Source organism: Loxodonta africana, chromosome 6 (genome assembly GCF_030014295.1).
Source record: "Loxodonta africana isolate mLoxAfr1 chromosome 6, mLoxAfr1.hap2, whole genome shotgun sequence".
Classification (NCBI taxonomy): Eukaryota; Metazoa; Chordata; class Mammalia; order Proboscidea; family Elephantidae; genus Loxodonta; species Loxodonta africana.
Window position 1 is genome coordinate 11625785 of NC_087347.1, and position 15521 is coordinate 11641305.

At 47.8% G+C, this 15521-nt stretch overlaps 1 protein-coding gene across 1 annotated transcript; it reads right to left on the minus strand.

Moving 5' to 3' along the window:
• Positions 1-316: 316 nt before the first annotated feature.
• On the minus strand, positions 317-9531 carry SPATA3 (spermatogenesis associated 3). Its single transcript, XM_023557710.2, has 3 exons — positions 9115-9531; positions 2728-2951; positions 317-453 (listed from the first exon to the last, which is right to left on the minus strand). The coding sequence occupies exons 1-3, from the start codon at positions 9493-9495 to the stop codon at positions 348-350; spliced, it is 711 nt and encodes a 236-aa protein (XP_023413478.2). The 5' UTR covers positions 9496-9531; the 3' UTR covers positions 317-347.
• Between the last annotated feature and the right edge of the window lie 5990 nt (positions 9532-15521).

Here is a 15521-nt window from a genome sequence, read left to right on the forward strand (position 1 = left end):
ACTGGTATACCCGTAACTAGGATACTGCGTCAGTGGGGGTCAGGAGGGGGTCTACCTTGACAATCCTAATAATGGGTCTGGCATTGTCTGAGAGCCATGCTAGACGGACCCGGAGGTCAGGAGTGAGTCACTGTGCTCCCACTGGCCCTCGCTTTCCTTGAGAGGCTGGGGGGGCTTGGTCCATCTGTAAGGACCACCTCCTTTCAGAGAGGGGACAAATGTTTCCTCGGCCTTGTGCTATGGGGACAGTATGTCAGGGGGCTTAAGGACTACTTCTGGAAAGGGCAGTGGGTACAGAGGGGTGCACACACCTGGCGGACCAGGGGCCAGGGCTTGCTCACAAGAATTCAATGGTGTAGTAGGCAGCTCCCAGGGCTCCCAGAGCTACAGCAGCGGTCCCGAGAGCTTGGAGCGCGTGAATTGCGAGAGACTGAATGTTTTCTTCCAGACCTTCTGTAAAGCAAAGCAGAAAGCCCATCAGGCCTGAGTGCTTGTTCTCTGGTCAGGGGAAAGCTGGAATTGTGGGGTCCCCATGGGGTTGCAGGGACACCCATCTCCTCCACCCATCCTCCTTAAGGGAGTACTTTCACTCTCACCACCCCTATTGACAAACTCTGACCACAAGACCCCCAGGATCTGAATGAGCTAGCTGGGGTACAGCGTGCCTAGACACTCTGAGGGGGGACAAGTTATGAAAGTGGTGAGGCCCTGAGCAGCCACTGTGTGCCAGGCCCTGTGTTGGACCCCTCACAACAACCCTGTGAGGTAGGTCCTACCGTCCGACTCCAGAGATGAGGAGCCTGAGGGACTAATGTATGACGCCCACCACACAGGCCAGGGAAATCCACGACTGTGTCAGTAACTGGGAGGAAAGCATTTGGAAAAAAAAAAAAAAAAAGCCATATCCATTTTGACAAAAATCCTATGAGAGTAGGGATTCTCATTTGATGGGGCTATGTATTTAAAACCAAATGCCAACATTACACTCCACTGAGAAACGTAAAGGCTTTGGAGGCAGGTGCTTCAATTTGAACAGAAATAAGACTACATGTCTTATCTCTATCCCTTCCTCCTCACTTGCCCAATTCTGAGCCTTGCTTTTGCAGTTTTCCTCCACCTAAAAATGTTCTCTCTTTTTAGGCCATAGAGGACCCCAGGATCCTTTTAGGCTGAGTTCAAGCACCATCGTTGATGCAAAGTCTACCTGCAAGCCCATTCGGAAGCAGGGCTTCAAGTTGGTTCGTGGTGGCTTGAACCTCTGCTCAGAATTGGCATTTCCTTCCACCCCAGATATACTGAATCTACAGTTTAACAAGATCCCCAGGTGATTCTTAGGTATAATGAACTCTGAGAACCACTGCTTTCCTAGTGATTCTCAGAACTGATCCCTAACCATCAGCATAAGCATCACCTGGGAACTTGTTAGAAATGCAAATTCTCAGCAGGGGTTTGAACCCAAATGAACCGGTTCAAAGACCCCTGTTCAGAAGTGTCCACTCTCTTTTTCTGAAAGTCTTTGACCAGCTCCTATAGGACACATATCATTTTCTGCTCTTCGTCTTAGTTTCTCATGTACACGTCTTAACTGACCTTGTAGCCTATCAGATTTTAAGGGTAAATGTGTCCTGTTCTGGTTTCCCTCATAGTGCCTCACCTAGTATCCTATTCAGAGTGGGTGGGAGGAACGAGTTAAAGTCAGTAATGGTGAGGGCAGGCAGCCCTTCCTTGATGGGATGTACTCGGTAATAAGAGTATTTGGGTGACTTTCTAGGTAATGGACCATTTTTGACTCTGGCCACATCCCGGTGTCTGTTTGCTTCTCTTCATATATGTGAGAGAGAGGGCACTTGGTGGGGGAGAGGCAGGGAAGAAGAGGAGGATGAGGATGGGGAGAAAGGGTGGGTTCTGCTCCTGGGTTAGGAGTATGAGATCCCAAGTGGAAGGGCCTCCTCTGTGGAGATTTGTGAAGCTCTGAGTACTGTGGAGCTGCTTCAGGGTCCGGATGAGTTGGGGAGCTCAGAACTGGAGGTAAGCAGAGACCCTGCTTCATCTTTGCACAAGACCTAGCACCACTGAAGAGCAGAGTGACATCTGTCTGTTTTCTGGCCTAGACAGGGGCCTTCTCAGGAAGGCCAACGGCAGCCACTGGTGGCTTTGTGGAAGAGGAAAAGAAGGGCAGATACTGTAGATGACATGATGGGGGCTTCCACAGGCCTCCTGGAAATGGCCTGAGAAACCCTGAAGGAGTGGAGGACTCGCTATGACGCAGAGCGGGCATGGGCATTATAATGGCTTTTTAACACTAGACTCAGGGGAAGTCACACAGGTCAAGAGTCCGAAGCCCTCAGCCATGGTGTGCTCTGTGGAAGGAGGCAAATGGCCAAACAGGGCATCCAATCACAAAGCTCCTGAGAGAGAATTTTTCAAGGGCCGTGAAGGAGGGTGCTCTGAAGAAAGGAGGGGCTCCTATGGAGAAGAGAAATTAGAAACCCCTAAAAGAAGCGATTCCCAAGTAAGGAAGACAATTAGCACCTCTCTGTGCAGGTGGGGCACCCTGGGCGGTGGGTCCCTGTCAGAAAAGGCTCTGCCTCCCAAACTCCAGGATGCAGGCCCCTCTGAACAAAGGCTTTCCTTCTGGGCTTGGGGTTCCCAGGAGGAAGTTGCACACGACTGTTCATAAGGTGGAAATGTACACCCTGAGGCTCCAGCCCCCCACATGCTTGGAACCTGTAGAAAGTGAGGAGGCTTGGGATTCCTCTCCCCGGGAGGAGATGCCAGTCCCGAGGCATCAGGACATCGAAGATGCGGCTGTGGCACTGCCCCAGACGACGCCAGCAAGCAGAGCTGCCTGGGCAGGGGACGCAGAAGCAGGTGTGCGGGCCCACATGGGTCAGAGGCCCTGGGTGGACAGAAAAGGAGAGAGATGAGCGGCCACCTGGCTCCCAGAGGCTCTAGGGGAGAGCCAGGAAGACAGACAGGGAAGGCTGAGGCGTTGTAATGATAGGACTAACGGGGCAACCCTGGACTCGTTAAAGGAACCATCAAGGACTCAAGGAAGGCAGGTCTCCAACAAAATGTTCTCTTAACGAACAGTAGAGAGGACTGACTGGGAAAATGGTGGTTCTGTGGGGCTGGAGCTACCTGGGAAGACGAAGAACGTAATAGCTTACTCGTGTCTGGTGCTCATCATCCACGTCACTATCAATCTCATTTAACTGTCAGAACGATCCTGTGAAGTAAGCTATTATTCTCACTTTACAAATAAGGAAACTGAGGCTCAAAGACTAAGGGGTGTGGTGCAAACGATTAAACTCTTGGCCGCTAACTGAAAGACTGGAGCTTCAAGTCCACCCAGGAGGAAGAAAGACCTGGTGATCTGCTCCTGAAAGACCATGGCCACTGAAAACGCTATGGAACATAGTTCTACTCTGACAGATATGGGGGTCACCACGACTCAGGAGTCGACTGGATGACAACCGTTTTTTTGTTGTTATTTGCTTCCCTTACAGCAAGCAGACTGCCAAAGTAGACTTCATCTCAGGATTTCTCACTCTCAGTTCATGGCTCTTCCCACAGAATTCACAGGAAGTGACGTAGCAGGTGACAGCTTATCCCATGAGACGCCACCCTGGGAGTCCTAAAATTGTTTCAGGGCTGCCTTGTTCCATTTATCCAGTGTTCTTTGATTCACCCAGAAGACAAGCACTGCTCTAGTTTATATACCTTGAAATACTTCCTCAAACCTATCTCCCATGTGGCTCAGTGGTTAAGCATTTGGCTGCTAACGAAAATGTTGGCAGTTTGAATCCACCAGCCACTCCTTGGGAACCCTATGGGGCAGTACTGCTCCATCCTATAGGGTGATTATGAACTGGAATCAACTCAGCCCCAACAGGTTTGGTTTTTGGTTTCTGGAATCAATTCAAGCAGAGAACTGGGAGATGGTGCCATCTCCTGTTAGGCAAGGGGATTTTGGCCAGATAATTCTCTCCTTATGCAGCTATTTCTGTCCTGGATCCTCGATGGAACTACAGATTCTTCCAGCTCTAAGCTCTGTGAGGGAGTCCCTGGGTGGTGTGCTCAGCTGCTAATTGAAAGGTTGGAGGTGTGAGTCCACCCAGAGGCACCTTGGAAGAAAGGCCTGGTGATCTATGTCTGAAAAATCAGCATTGAGAACCCTACGGAGCCCACTTCTACTCTCATGACTTGGAATCGACTCAGTGGCAACCGTTCCCCTCTCCCCCAGTTCCTCAAGGTGTAAAGCTGGGTTATTGATTGGAGATCTTTTTTAATGTAGGCATTTATAGTTCTCTTTGAGCACTGCCTTCACTGTATCTTATAAGTTTTGATATGTCGTGCTTTCGTTTTCATTCATCTTCAAGTATTTTCTAATCTCCATGTGGTTTCTTCTTTGACCTACTGGCTGTTTAATAGTGAGTTGTTTAATTTCCACGTATTTGTGAAATATTCAGTTTTCCTTTCGTTCTGGATTTCTGGTCTTATGCCACCGTGGTTGGAGAAGACACTTCGTATGATTTCAATAGTTTAAAACTTATCGAGACTTGTTTTGTGACTTAACATTTGGTCTCTCCTCGAAAATAATCCATGTCCGCTGGAAAAGAATGGGTATTGTGCTGTTGTTCAGTGGGTGTTTTCTGCATGTCTGTTACATCTGGTTGGCTGATAGTGTCGTAGAAGCCTCTCTTTTTATTGATCTTCTTAATAAATATTCTACCCATTATTGAAAATGGTGTCTTGAAGTCTCCAACTATTACCATAAAACTTTCTTTTAAAAAAAATTTTTGTATTGTGCTTTAGGTGAAACTTTATACCATAAATTAATTTCTCATTCAAAAATTTATACAAATTGTCTTGTGACATTGGTTACAATCTCTGCAATATGTCAGCACTGTCCCCCTTTCCCCTATACCCTGAGTTTCCCGTGTACATTTGTCCAGTTTTCCTGTCCCTTCCTGCCTTCTTGTCTTTGCTTTTGGGCAGGTATTGTCCATTTGGTCTTGTAAACTTGACTGAACTAAGAAGCACGTTCCTCGTGTGTGTTATTGTTTGTTTTATAGGCCTGTCTAATCTTTGGCTGAAAGGTGGACTTCGGGAGCAGCTTCAGTTCTGAGTAAGCAGGGTGTCCAGGGGCCATAGTCTTGGGGGTTCCTCCAGTCTCTGTCAGACCAGTAAATCTGGTCTTTTTTTGTGAATTTGAATTTTCTTCTACATTTTTCTTCCACTCTGCCCAGGACCCTCTATTGTGATCCCTGTCAGAGTGGATGGGGATGGTAGCCAGGCACCATCTAGTTCTTCTGGGCTCAGGCTGGTGGAGGCTGTGGTTTGTGTGGTCCATTAATCCTTTGGGTTAATATTTTCCTTACATCTTTGGTTTTTTTAATTCTCCTTTGCTCCAGATGGGATGTGTCTTAGATGGCCACTCTCAAGCTTTTAAGACCCCAGACAGTACTCAACAACGTAGGATCTAGAACGTTTTTTATGAACTATGTTATGCCAATTGAGACTATGGTCCCCAGTCCTCAGCCCCTGTAACTTGGTCCCTCAAGGTATTTGACTGTGATTAGGCAGCATCTATGACTTTTCCAGAAACCCTGGTGGCATATGGTTAAGTGCTACGGCTGCTAACCAAAGGGTGGCAGTTCGAATCTGCCAGGTGCTCCTTGGAAACTCTATGGGGCAGTTCTACTCTGTCCTGTAGTGTCGCTATGAGTTGGAATCGACTCGACGGCACTGGGTGAGTATGACTTTTCCTGAGTCAAGGCAACCGGTTTTTTAAGCTCCACGAAACCAGTGGCCAACCCAGCAGATTTGGCATACTTCCTGCTTAGACCTGCCCTTGCCAGGTGCTTTTCTTACAATGTAGAAGGAAGGTTTTTTTTTTTAATCGTACTTTAGGTTTACAGAACAAACTAGTTTCTCATTAAACAGTACACATATTGTTTTATGACATTGGTTAACAACCCCACAACACGTCAACACTCTCCCTTCTCGACGTTGGGTTCCCTGTTACCAGCTTTCCTGTTCCTTCCTGCCTTGTAGTCCTTGCCCCTGGGCAGGTGTGCTCTTTTAGGGAAGGAGAGGGTTTTAAAGGCAAGAGTTTCCTTTAAATTAAATTAAAAAAAAGATGAGATACTATTTGCATACCCCAATGCAGCCTTTTAAAGTGTACATTTCAGCATTTTTAGTATATTCACAAAGTTATGCAGCCACCACGTATTTCACATGTTCATCACTCCAAAAAGAAACTCTGTACCCAGTAAGCAGTCATTCCCTACACCCAGCTCTAGGCAACCACTAACCTTACTTTCTGTCTCTATTCATTTGCCTGTTCTGGACGCTTCACATAAACAGAATCATGTAACATGTGTGTTTTTGGTAACTGGCTTCTTTCACTCAGCATAATGTGTTTCAGGTTCCCCTAGGTCGCAGCAAGCATCAGTACTTCATTTCTTTTTATTGCCAAGTAGCGTTCCACTGTATGGATTCCAACCAGTTACCATAGGGCTACTCGGACTCATGGCGACTCCATGTGCTGCAGTGCAGAACTGTGCTGCTTGGGGTTTTCAAGGTCATCAGGCAGATGACCAGACCTTTCTTCCAAGGTGCCCCTGGGTAGGTTTGAACCACCAACTTTTCAGTTAGTAGCTGGGTGCTTAGCCATTTGTGCCATCCAAGGACTCCCAATGTACGGAGAGACCACATTTTGTTTATCTATTCATCAGCCGATGAACATTTGGGTTGTTTCTACTTTTTGGGTATTTTTGAATAATGCTAATATGAACATTCTGGCACAAGTTTTTGTGTGGGGGTGCGTCTTCACTTCTCTTGGGGTGTATACCTAGGAGTGGAATTACTAGGTCACATGGTAGCTCTAAGGAGCCCTGGTGGCATAATGGTTAAGCGTTTGGCTGCTAACCAAAAGATTAGCAGTTTGAACCCACCCAGCGGCTCCGTAGGAGGAAGACCTGGCAATCTGCTGCCATAAAGATTATAGCCAAAAAAAAACACTATGGGAAGCTCACTCTGTCACATGGGGTCACTATGAGTCAGAATTGACTCTACGGCACCCAACAACAGCAGACATGCCAGACTGTTTTCCAAAGTGGCTGTGTTATTGTAAAATTTCTACCAGTTGTGTATGAGGGTTCCAATCTGTCCACATCCTTGCCAACACTTCTTGCGGAAGACGAATGGAGTCCTTCATTTCCAGGCCTTCCTCCTTTTTCTCCAACATTCCGTTCTACTCCGGCTCAAAGGGGGAAAAGTCCTTTGGCAGAGGAAGAGGTGCGGGGGTTCACGGGAACCCCTAATGAGCCACTGTTTCTTGCTTTGCCTCTTCAATAAGCCGAACATGGTTAGTTTTCACCTCTGTACTCTTCTCCAGGGGGTGACAGCCACATGCATTCATTAAATAATTCACTTTCTACAGATACCATTTCTGAAGGCTGTAACCCAGAAATGCTTATCTCAGCAGTAGATGATCATAGTATATAAAATATGTAATACATAACACTCAAAACTGTTACCGTGTGTCGAGAAGGAATTGATTCCCAGGCACAGAATTACTACAATCACAGTGATGTCTTGGGTTTAGCACTTGCATCTCCCACTTATTTTATGCTCACGCCATCCCAGAGGGAGATGCCGTGGCCCAGGGACTGTGGCTGGTGCAGGGCCACCCAGCCACAGGCACTGGCTCACGGTGGATCCAGGAGAAGCCCAGGGAAGGATGTTCTTCCTCTCGGGAAGACCACCAGACCTCTCAGGTTCTGAAGGTCTGGGCCTGGCTAAGAGCAAGGATGCTGAAGTCAGGATAGACCGAGTTCCCCTCTCAGCGCTACTCTTCTGAGCAAATTGTTTGACTTCTCTGAGTCTCAGTTTCCACATCTATAAAATAGAGATGGTAACAAACTTGTTTCTGCTGAGTCCATTCTGACTCATAGTGACCCTATAGGACAGAGTAGAGCTGCCACATAGGATTTCCAAGGCTGTAAATCTTTGTGGAAGACTGCCACATCTTTCTCTGTGCAGCGGCTGGTGGGTTTGAACTGCCGACCTTCCGGGTAGCAGCCAAGCGCTTAACCACTGCATCACCAGGGCTTCTTGAAGATGATAATAGTACTTCCTTTATAGGATTGCTAAATGAGAAGAATAACATAGACAGCTTAGCTGAATGCTCAGTACATAATAAACGCTGGGTGATAAATGTTAGCTATTGCTATTGTTAATAATAGTCACCAGTCCACCTTCTGGACGCCATCTGAATTCCCTCTACACCATCTGGTGCTTGTTCACAGTCTGCTTGGCTACCCACGAAGTTGGGGAACCACTTTTCCCAGACAGCCATTCCATTTTCAGAAAGAGCTAAGTGTTGGAAAGTTTTTTTTCATGTTGAGCAGAAATCTGCCTGCCTGTAGTGTCTGATAGAGGTAGGATTGTCCGAGGTAGCTCATGAAAACACGGGACACTCAGTTAAATTTGAATTTCAGATAAACAACCAGTAAGTTTTCCGATGTTGCAGGGGACGTGGTAAAAAATAACATTTGTTGGGATTCAGATATAACTGTTGTTCTGTATTTTATCTGGCAACCCTATCCACGAGCCCTTAGTCAGACCTCTGGGGACAGCACAGAACAAGTCTACTCACACCTGCCCCTGACGGACAGACATCCTTCAGTTAACTCACAGACGCAAAATGGTCCTTGCCTCTCCCCTGTTCCCTCATCCCCCAACAGACTGGGCTGTTTTCTTTGGGCTACTTTGTTAGCCATCTTTTTCAGCTCACGAAGATAGCCTGACGAAAACAGAATAAAGCACTATGACCACCTCCTTTGCTCTAAACCATATACTCCTATTAATGCACCCTTGCTTTTAATTTTTTTTAGCAGCCACATGGCACTGCTGATTTTTAACGAGCTAGTCTTACCATGGAGCCAAGTTAAATACTAATATGTACATGCAGCTGCCTTCTTCAATAACTCTGAGGGTGGGGAGGAATGAAAGAGGCCAGGGATCCTGACCTCTTACGTAAAAACAAAAACCCTCACACTCCACAAGCACATTTCTGGAATACTCTTAACCATGCATCACTACCCTACAAGAACCAGTCTCTGGGGTGGCCCTGGACTCCGTCACAGGAAGGCTACACCTGCTTAAGCTAGAAGGCAGCCCACCTGGCTTCCCGGATGGAGAGGCAACTTTTGTGCTGTTGTCCAAAGGTAAAAGGCACTGAGTGGGGTGGCTGATCTCGGGAGCTGGAAGAGCGCTGGACTCAGGATTCTGAGGGCAGGACTCTGAGCTGGTAGGCTGTGAGTTGGTGTCCGAGCTAGCATGCGGCGGGGTGGATTCTGAGCTGGGCGGCTGTGGCGCAGAGTCGTAGCTGGGATGCTGCGGTGGGGTGGACTCGGAGCTGGGATGCTGTGAGGTGGAACCACGGCGTCTGGTATCTGACTTCTTCCTCTTGCCCTTCTTCATGATGGCTCTAAATGTGGACCTACATGGGACCGCCTAATCTCCTGGCTCCCTCCTAGAGGGGCCGCCCGCCCTCTGCCCTAGGGGGGAAGGCTCTGGCCTCCCTAGACCCGGGCCCTACAGAGAGCAGTCACTCATAGTCCTCCTGTGAGGTCACAAATGCTGGGTGGCTCCTATGCCAGGCCTCTGGGGACAGACTTCTCTGCACACATCACCTGGGTCCTTCTTCCTCCCAAGCTGCTGTGATAGGCAGAGGGCAGCCACTGCCACCTTGCCCCTCCCAGATCTGGGGTGACAGGCCAGGCCCCTTTCCTCCCCTGATTCTGCAGCTGGAATGCCCACCTGTAGGCACTTCTATGGTTTTATCTGTTTCCCTCCAGGACACTCTGGATGTGGTATTAACTCTGTCACTGGTCCCTACATACAACAAAATCTACGTTCACCGTGTACTTTGTGAGATTTAGGTAAATTTCCTGAAGATTTGGGGGCCCGTGGAAGGGCTCACCTTCTATAGCCTTCTATTATCTGGGCTGTTTCCTTCCCCCAGAAAGGTTTTCCTGTGCTAAGCAGTTTCCTCTTTCCTCCAACACCTGGACAATCCCCCCCTTCTGGTTGGGGAGTTTTTTTTTGGGGGGGGGGTGTCCCAACTTTTATAACTGTTGCATTAAACAATGAATTTTCTCCAAGAATGTAAGAGCTGTTCAGAAAAAAAAAAACCTGAAACTCATTACATTTACAACAATAGACTCCCTCTCACATGCCAAGCTGGTTGGGTTATGCAGGGAACTAGAAAGTTTTCTCTAAGTTAACAACATGATTTTTGTATTTTAGGACAGAAGAGGAAAAAGTATTTTTAAAAGGCAACCTTAATCTTCACACTTTGCCACATGAAATGTGCTCATGTTGGAAAACTCGGGCTTCACTGTGAAGGTGAGTATAGGACACCAACTCCATGAACGGCAGCCTTGGGATGATGCCCTCTGCCCCAGAATAACCTTTAGGACACACCTAGCTAGATGAAGACGGCCCCTGGGTGGCGCGAATAGTTTGTGCTTGTCTGCTAAAGATTGGCGGTTCAAACCCACCCAGTGGCTCTGCAAAAGAAAGGCCTGGCAACCTGCTTCCATAAAAGACTGCAGCCAAGAAAACCCTGTGGAGCACAGTGCTACTCTGACATACTCGGGGTCACCGTGAGTCAGAATTGGCTCCATGGCAACTAGTTTTAGCTAGACAAAGTGGGCTCAGATGAGTTCCCCAGAGTGAGGCCATAGGCCCGATGTCAATTGTGAAATGACAGGATATATTTTAGGGATTGGAAACCCTGGTGGCGTAGTGGTTAAGGGTTTGCTGCTTATCCAAAGATTGGCAGTTCGAATCCATCAGGAGCTCCTTGGAAACTTATGGGGCGGTTCCCTATAGGGTTGCTATGAGTCGGAATCAATTTGACGGCAACAAGTTATTTTAGGGATTCAAGAACCTGAAAGACCTTAATCATCATCTTTTCACAGATGAGGAAACTGAGAATCGGAAAAGTTAAATTATTTTTCTGAAGTCACAGCTGGTTGGGGGCATTGACAGGGCTAAATTCCAGTTCAGGGTTCTTTTGACCACAAGGCAATAGCGAATCAAGACAATTCTACAGGCTTTAAAATCAATGAATACCTTGAGTGAGAGGATTGAAAAGAAGGCACGAAGGATTAGAAGTAAAGGGAAACTCAGATTAATAAAGTTGGATTGTATTTGGTTGACCTTCTAGCCTAAGGAGCTCCAAGGAGTGAGTATTCCAATCTTAGTAATTCCCTGAAATCAAGAGCAATGGGTTCCTGGGTGCTAGGGTGGGGATTGACTTAGAATCAAAGAGACTGGATACCCAAGCCAGAAAGCCAGTCCATATTCATTAGACAGGTTGGAACACCTAAAGCACTCATCTCTGCAAAATTCTTTGTTCAGGCACCAATGGGCTTTGACTGAGGATCTCACCTTGGTTTAAATCAGGGTTTCTCGAAAGAGACTACTGACATTTGGGGCCGGATAATTCTTTGCTGGGGGATGAGGGCTGCCCCGTGCATTGTGGGCTGTTGAATAGCCTCTAATCTCTTGATATCCTAGCACCCTCCCCAAAAATGTCTCCAGACATTGCCAAGTGGCCCCTAGGGGAGCAAGCACAATTGTCCCCTGTTGAGAACCACTGGTTTAAATGAGTCAGAAGGGACAGACACACATTGATAGATTTCCTGAGAGCAATGAAAGAAACACCCCATATCACATCAAGGGATCAAACAAGGCACAGAAAACAGGTCCCTGCTCTCTGGAAGAGTGATGGAGAGCCCAAGGGTCAGGCTTAGGGAGGAGGAGTGAGGGGACCTGTGGGGGTTCCTCTGGCTGTGGAGACACTATTTGTGGATCCTGTACTAAGGTGCGCCTGACCCAAGCCATGGTGTTTTCAGTCACCTCATACGCGTGTGAAAGCTGGACAATGACTAAGGAAGAGTGAAGAAGAATTGATGCCTTTGAATTACGGTGTTGGCGAAGAATATTGAATATATCACAGACTGCCAGAAAAAGGAACAAATCTGTCTTAGAAGAAGTACAGCCAGAATGTTCCTTAGCAGCAAGGATGGTAAGACTATGTCTCACATACTCTGGACATGTTATGAGGAGGGATCAGTCCCTAGAGAAGGACATCATGCTTGGTAAGGTAGAGGATCAGAGAAAAAGAGGAAGAACCTCAATGATATGGACTGAAACAGTGGCTGTAACAATGGGCTCAAGCATAGCAACGATTGTCAGGATGGCACAGACTGGGCAGTGTTTCGTTCTGTTGTGCACAGGGCCGCTACGAGTCAGAACTGATTTGACAGCACTTAACAACAACAACATATTCAGGGTGGAGCCGTGGTGGGACAGTAGTCAAGAGCTCAGCTGCTAACCAAAAGGTTGGCAGTTGGAATCTGCCATTTGCTCCTTGGAAACCCTATGGGGCAGTTTTATTCTGTCCCATAGGGTCACTATGAGTCGAAATCGACTTGATGGCAACGGGTTTGGTTTTTTGGTTTATACTAAGGGTGATCTCAAGCAATGGGGAGAGAGCACTGGTGGGTGAGAGGTTGCCCCTGAAGAATGAGGAAGAACGAACAGCAATAGTTCTCTGCTAGAAAGTTTCCACTGCTCCTTCTGCCTTCTGACTTGAGCCCAAGTCTGAATCCTCTAGAATATGGCCCAACCCACTGTCCCGGGCTTGTGGGCCCCACACTGCTGCTGGTGCCCCAGCTCTAGCCAACCACAAGTACCTAGGGCTTGCGAATGCGCCTAACTCTCCTGCCTCCGTACCTTTGCAGAGGCCCTTCCCCTCCATCGGGAGTCCCTGGGTGGGGCAAACGTTAAGCATTGCACTACTAACTGAAATGCTGGCAGTCTGAACCCACCCAGAGTGCCTTGGAAGAAAGGCCTGGCGATTTGCTTCACAAAAATCAACCACTGAAAACCCTACGGAGCACAGCACTGCTCTGACACACATGAGGTTACCACGAGTCAGGATCGACTGGCTGGCAAGTGGTTTCCTTCCACCAGCCTCGCTCCCCATCTCTGTCCAAACATTTCCCATCATCACAATCCTCTCAATCGATCCATTTCCTTGAAAGCCTGTCAGCTCCCTGGCTGGAAGCTCCTGCTCTGAGGCCCAGAGTGCCTGTCTGTAAGCATTTATCACATTCTGCAGTGTTAGAATTAGTCTATCTTCATCTTCTCTCCAGAGCCCTGCTAATGCAATGGTTAAGCGCTCAGCTGCTAACCAGAAGGTTGGTGGTTTGAACCCATCAGCTGCTCAACGGGAGAAAGACGTGGCAGTCTGTGTCCATAAAGATTTATAGCCTTGGAAACCCTATGGAGCAGTTCTACTCTGCCCTATAGGGGTGTTATAAGTTGGAATCAACTTGAATGCAATGGATTTGGTTTTGTCTTCTCCCATTCCCCACGTCCCAGACTTCCGAGATCAAGGAGGGCGGAAGTTCCGAGCAGGGATGAGCACAACCTGCTTGAATTGCAGAAAAGGCAGGGAAGGAGGAGAGGCGAGCCCTAGGTACTTGTGGTTGGCTAGAGCTGGGGCACCAGCAGCAGTGTGGGGCCCCCAAGCCCGGGACAGTGGGTTGGGCCATATTCTAGAGGATTCAGACTTGGGCTCAAGTCAGAAGGCAATCTTGGGCTCAAGTCAGAAGGCAGAAGGAGCAGTGGAAACTTTCTAGCAGGAACAGATCGCCAGGTCTTTTCTCCCTCTGAGCGGCTGGTGGGTTCGAACTGCCGATCTTTCGGTTAGCAGCCAAGTGCTAAAGATTGTTGTTTTTGTTTGATGTTGTCAAGCCAATTCTGACTGTATGTACAACAGTCCTGCGCTATCCTCACAATTGTTGTTATGCTTGAGTTCATTCTTGCAGCCATTGTGTCAATCCATCTCATTGAGGATCTTCCTCTTTTTCGCTGACCGTCTACCTCGTAGGATGTCCTTCTCCAAGGACTGGTCCCTTCTGATAACGTGTCCAAAGTACGTGAGATGAAGTCTTGTCATCCTTGCTTCTAAGGAGCATTCTGGCTGTACTTCTTCCAAGAAAGATTTGTTCCTTCTTCTGGCAGTCCACAGTACATTCAACGTTCTTCACCAACACCATAATTCTAAGGCATCTGTTCTTCTGTGGTCTTCCTTGTTCATTGTCCAGCTTTTGCATGCATATAAGGCAACTGAAAATACCATGGCGTAGGTCAGGAGCACCTTAGTCCTCAAAGTGACATCTTTGCTTTTGAATACTTTAAAGAGGTCTTTTGCAGCAGAATTGCCCTGTGCAATATGTCCATTTGATTTCTTGACTGCTGCTTCCATGGACTTTGATGGTAGATCCAAGTAAAATGAAATCCTTGATAACTTCAGTATTTTCTCCATTTATCATGATATTGTTCACTGGTCCAGTTGTGAGGATTTTTGTTTTCTTTATGTTGAGGTGTAATCCATACTGAAGGCTGTAGTCTTTGAATAGCAGCAGAACAAAATGTAAAGATGACAGCCCAGGAAACCCTATGGGGCAGTTCCACTCTGTCCTATAGGGCTGCTATGACTCAGAATCTACTTGATGGCAATGAGGGGAAGGGAACGTGAAGTCAGGTGGTCAGGATAGAGGTTTGGGGAGCGGGGTAGTTTAAAATCTATATGCACCAGGTCCCCTGATGGTTTGGGTGCTCCTAATGTGTCCAGGGCACCCAGAATAAGTATGTCACCATTTGTCCTGAAGCTAAGTATCTTAGAGCTGGATGGCAGCTCAGACACCACTGGCCCTTCACCCTCATGTGTCAGAAGGGAAACTGGTCCATAGAGAGGACGACTTGCTCTGGACCCCAGCAGGAGAGCTGCAGATCCTCAAGTAACCTGTTTGGACTCCCCTGCTTAGAGCACTTCCTCCTACCCTAGTGCTGTGCTCAGAGGGACGGAGCTGGGAAGGGGCTGCTGGAGACAGAGCCAGTTGTTGCTCATTTAAGACCCCAGTGACCAGGGCCCTTAGATCCACAGTCTAAACCTCCTCGGGGCTGCAGGCCTGGCTCCCTTGGTAGGAAAGAACTCAAGTGTTCCAAGCAAGAATTCTGGAGTACCTTCCTCAATGGGTGGTTGTGTGGATGAGACGTGAAAGCCCTTAGAACAGTTCCTGGCTCACAGGAGGCATGTTTTTATTATAATTACTATCGCAGAGAAGGCTGAAGAATCCAGCAAGAAATAAGAGATGTGGAGAGGAAGAGGTGTGCCCCGGCCCACAGCCTCCAGAATCTGCACCCTTACAAAAACATGATTCGGAGTAGTTGGCAACGATATCCAAGTTAAGCCGGCCAAGGGTGTAGGTTTATGAATTAATTCAAGCTCTTTTGGTGCTGAGATTGCCTCCCCCACCCCCGCCGAAAAAAACACCCAGGGTTGTGCTATCTACTTCATCTCCACCCAAAACGTTGTGAGTGGAGGCACCAGGCGAAGGGGGCGGCGGGAATGTGTCTGCTCT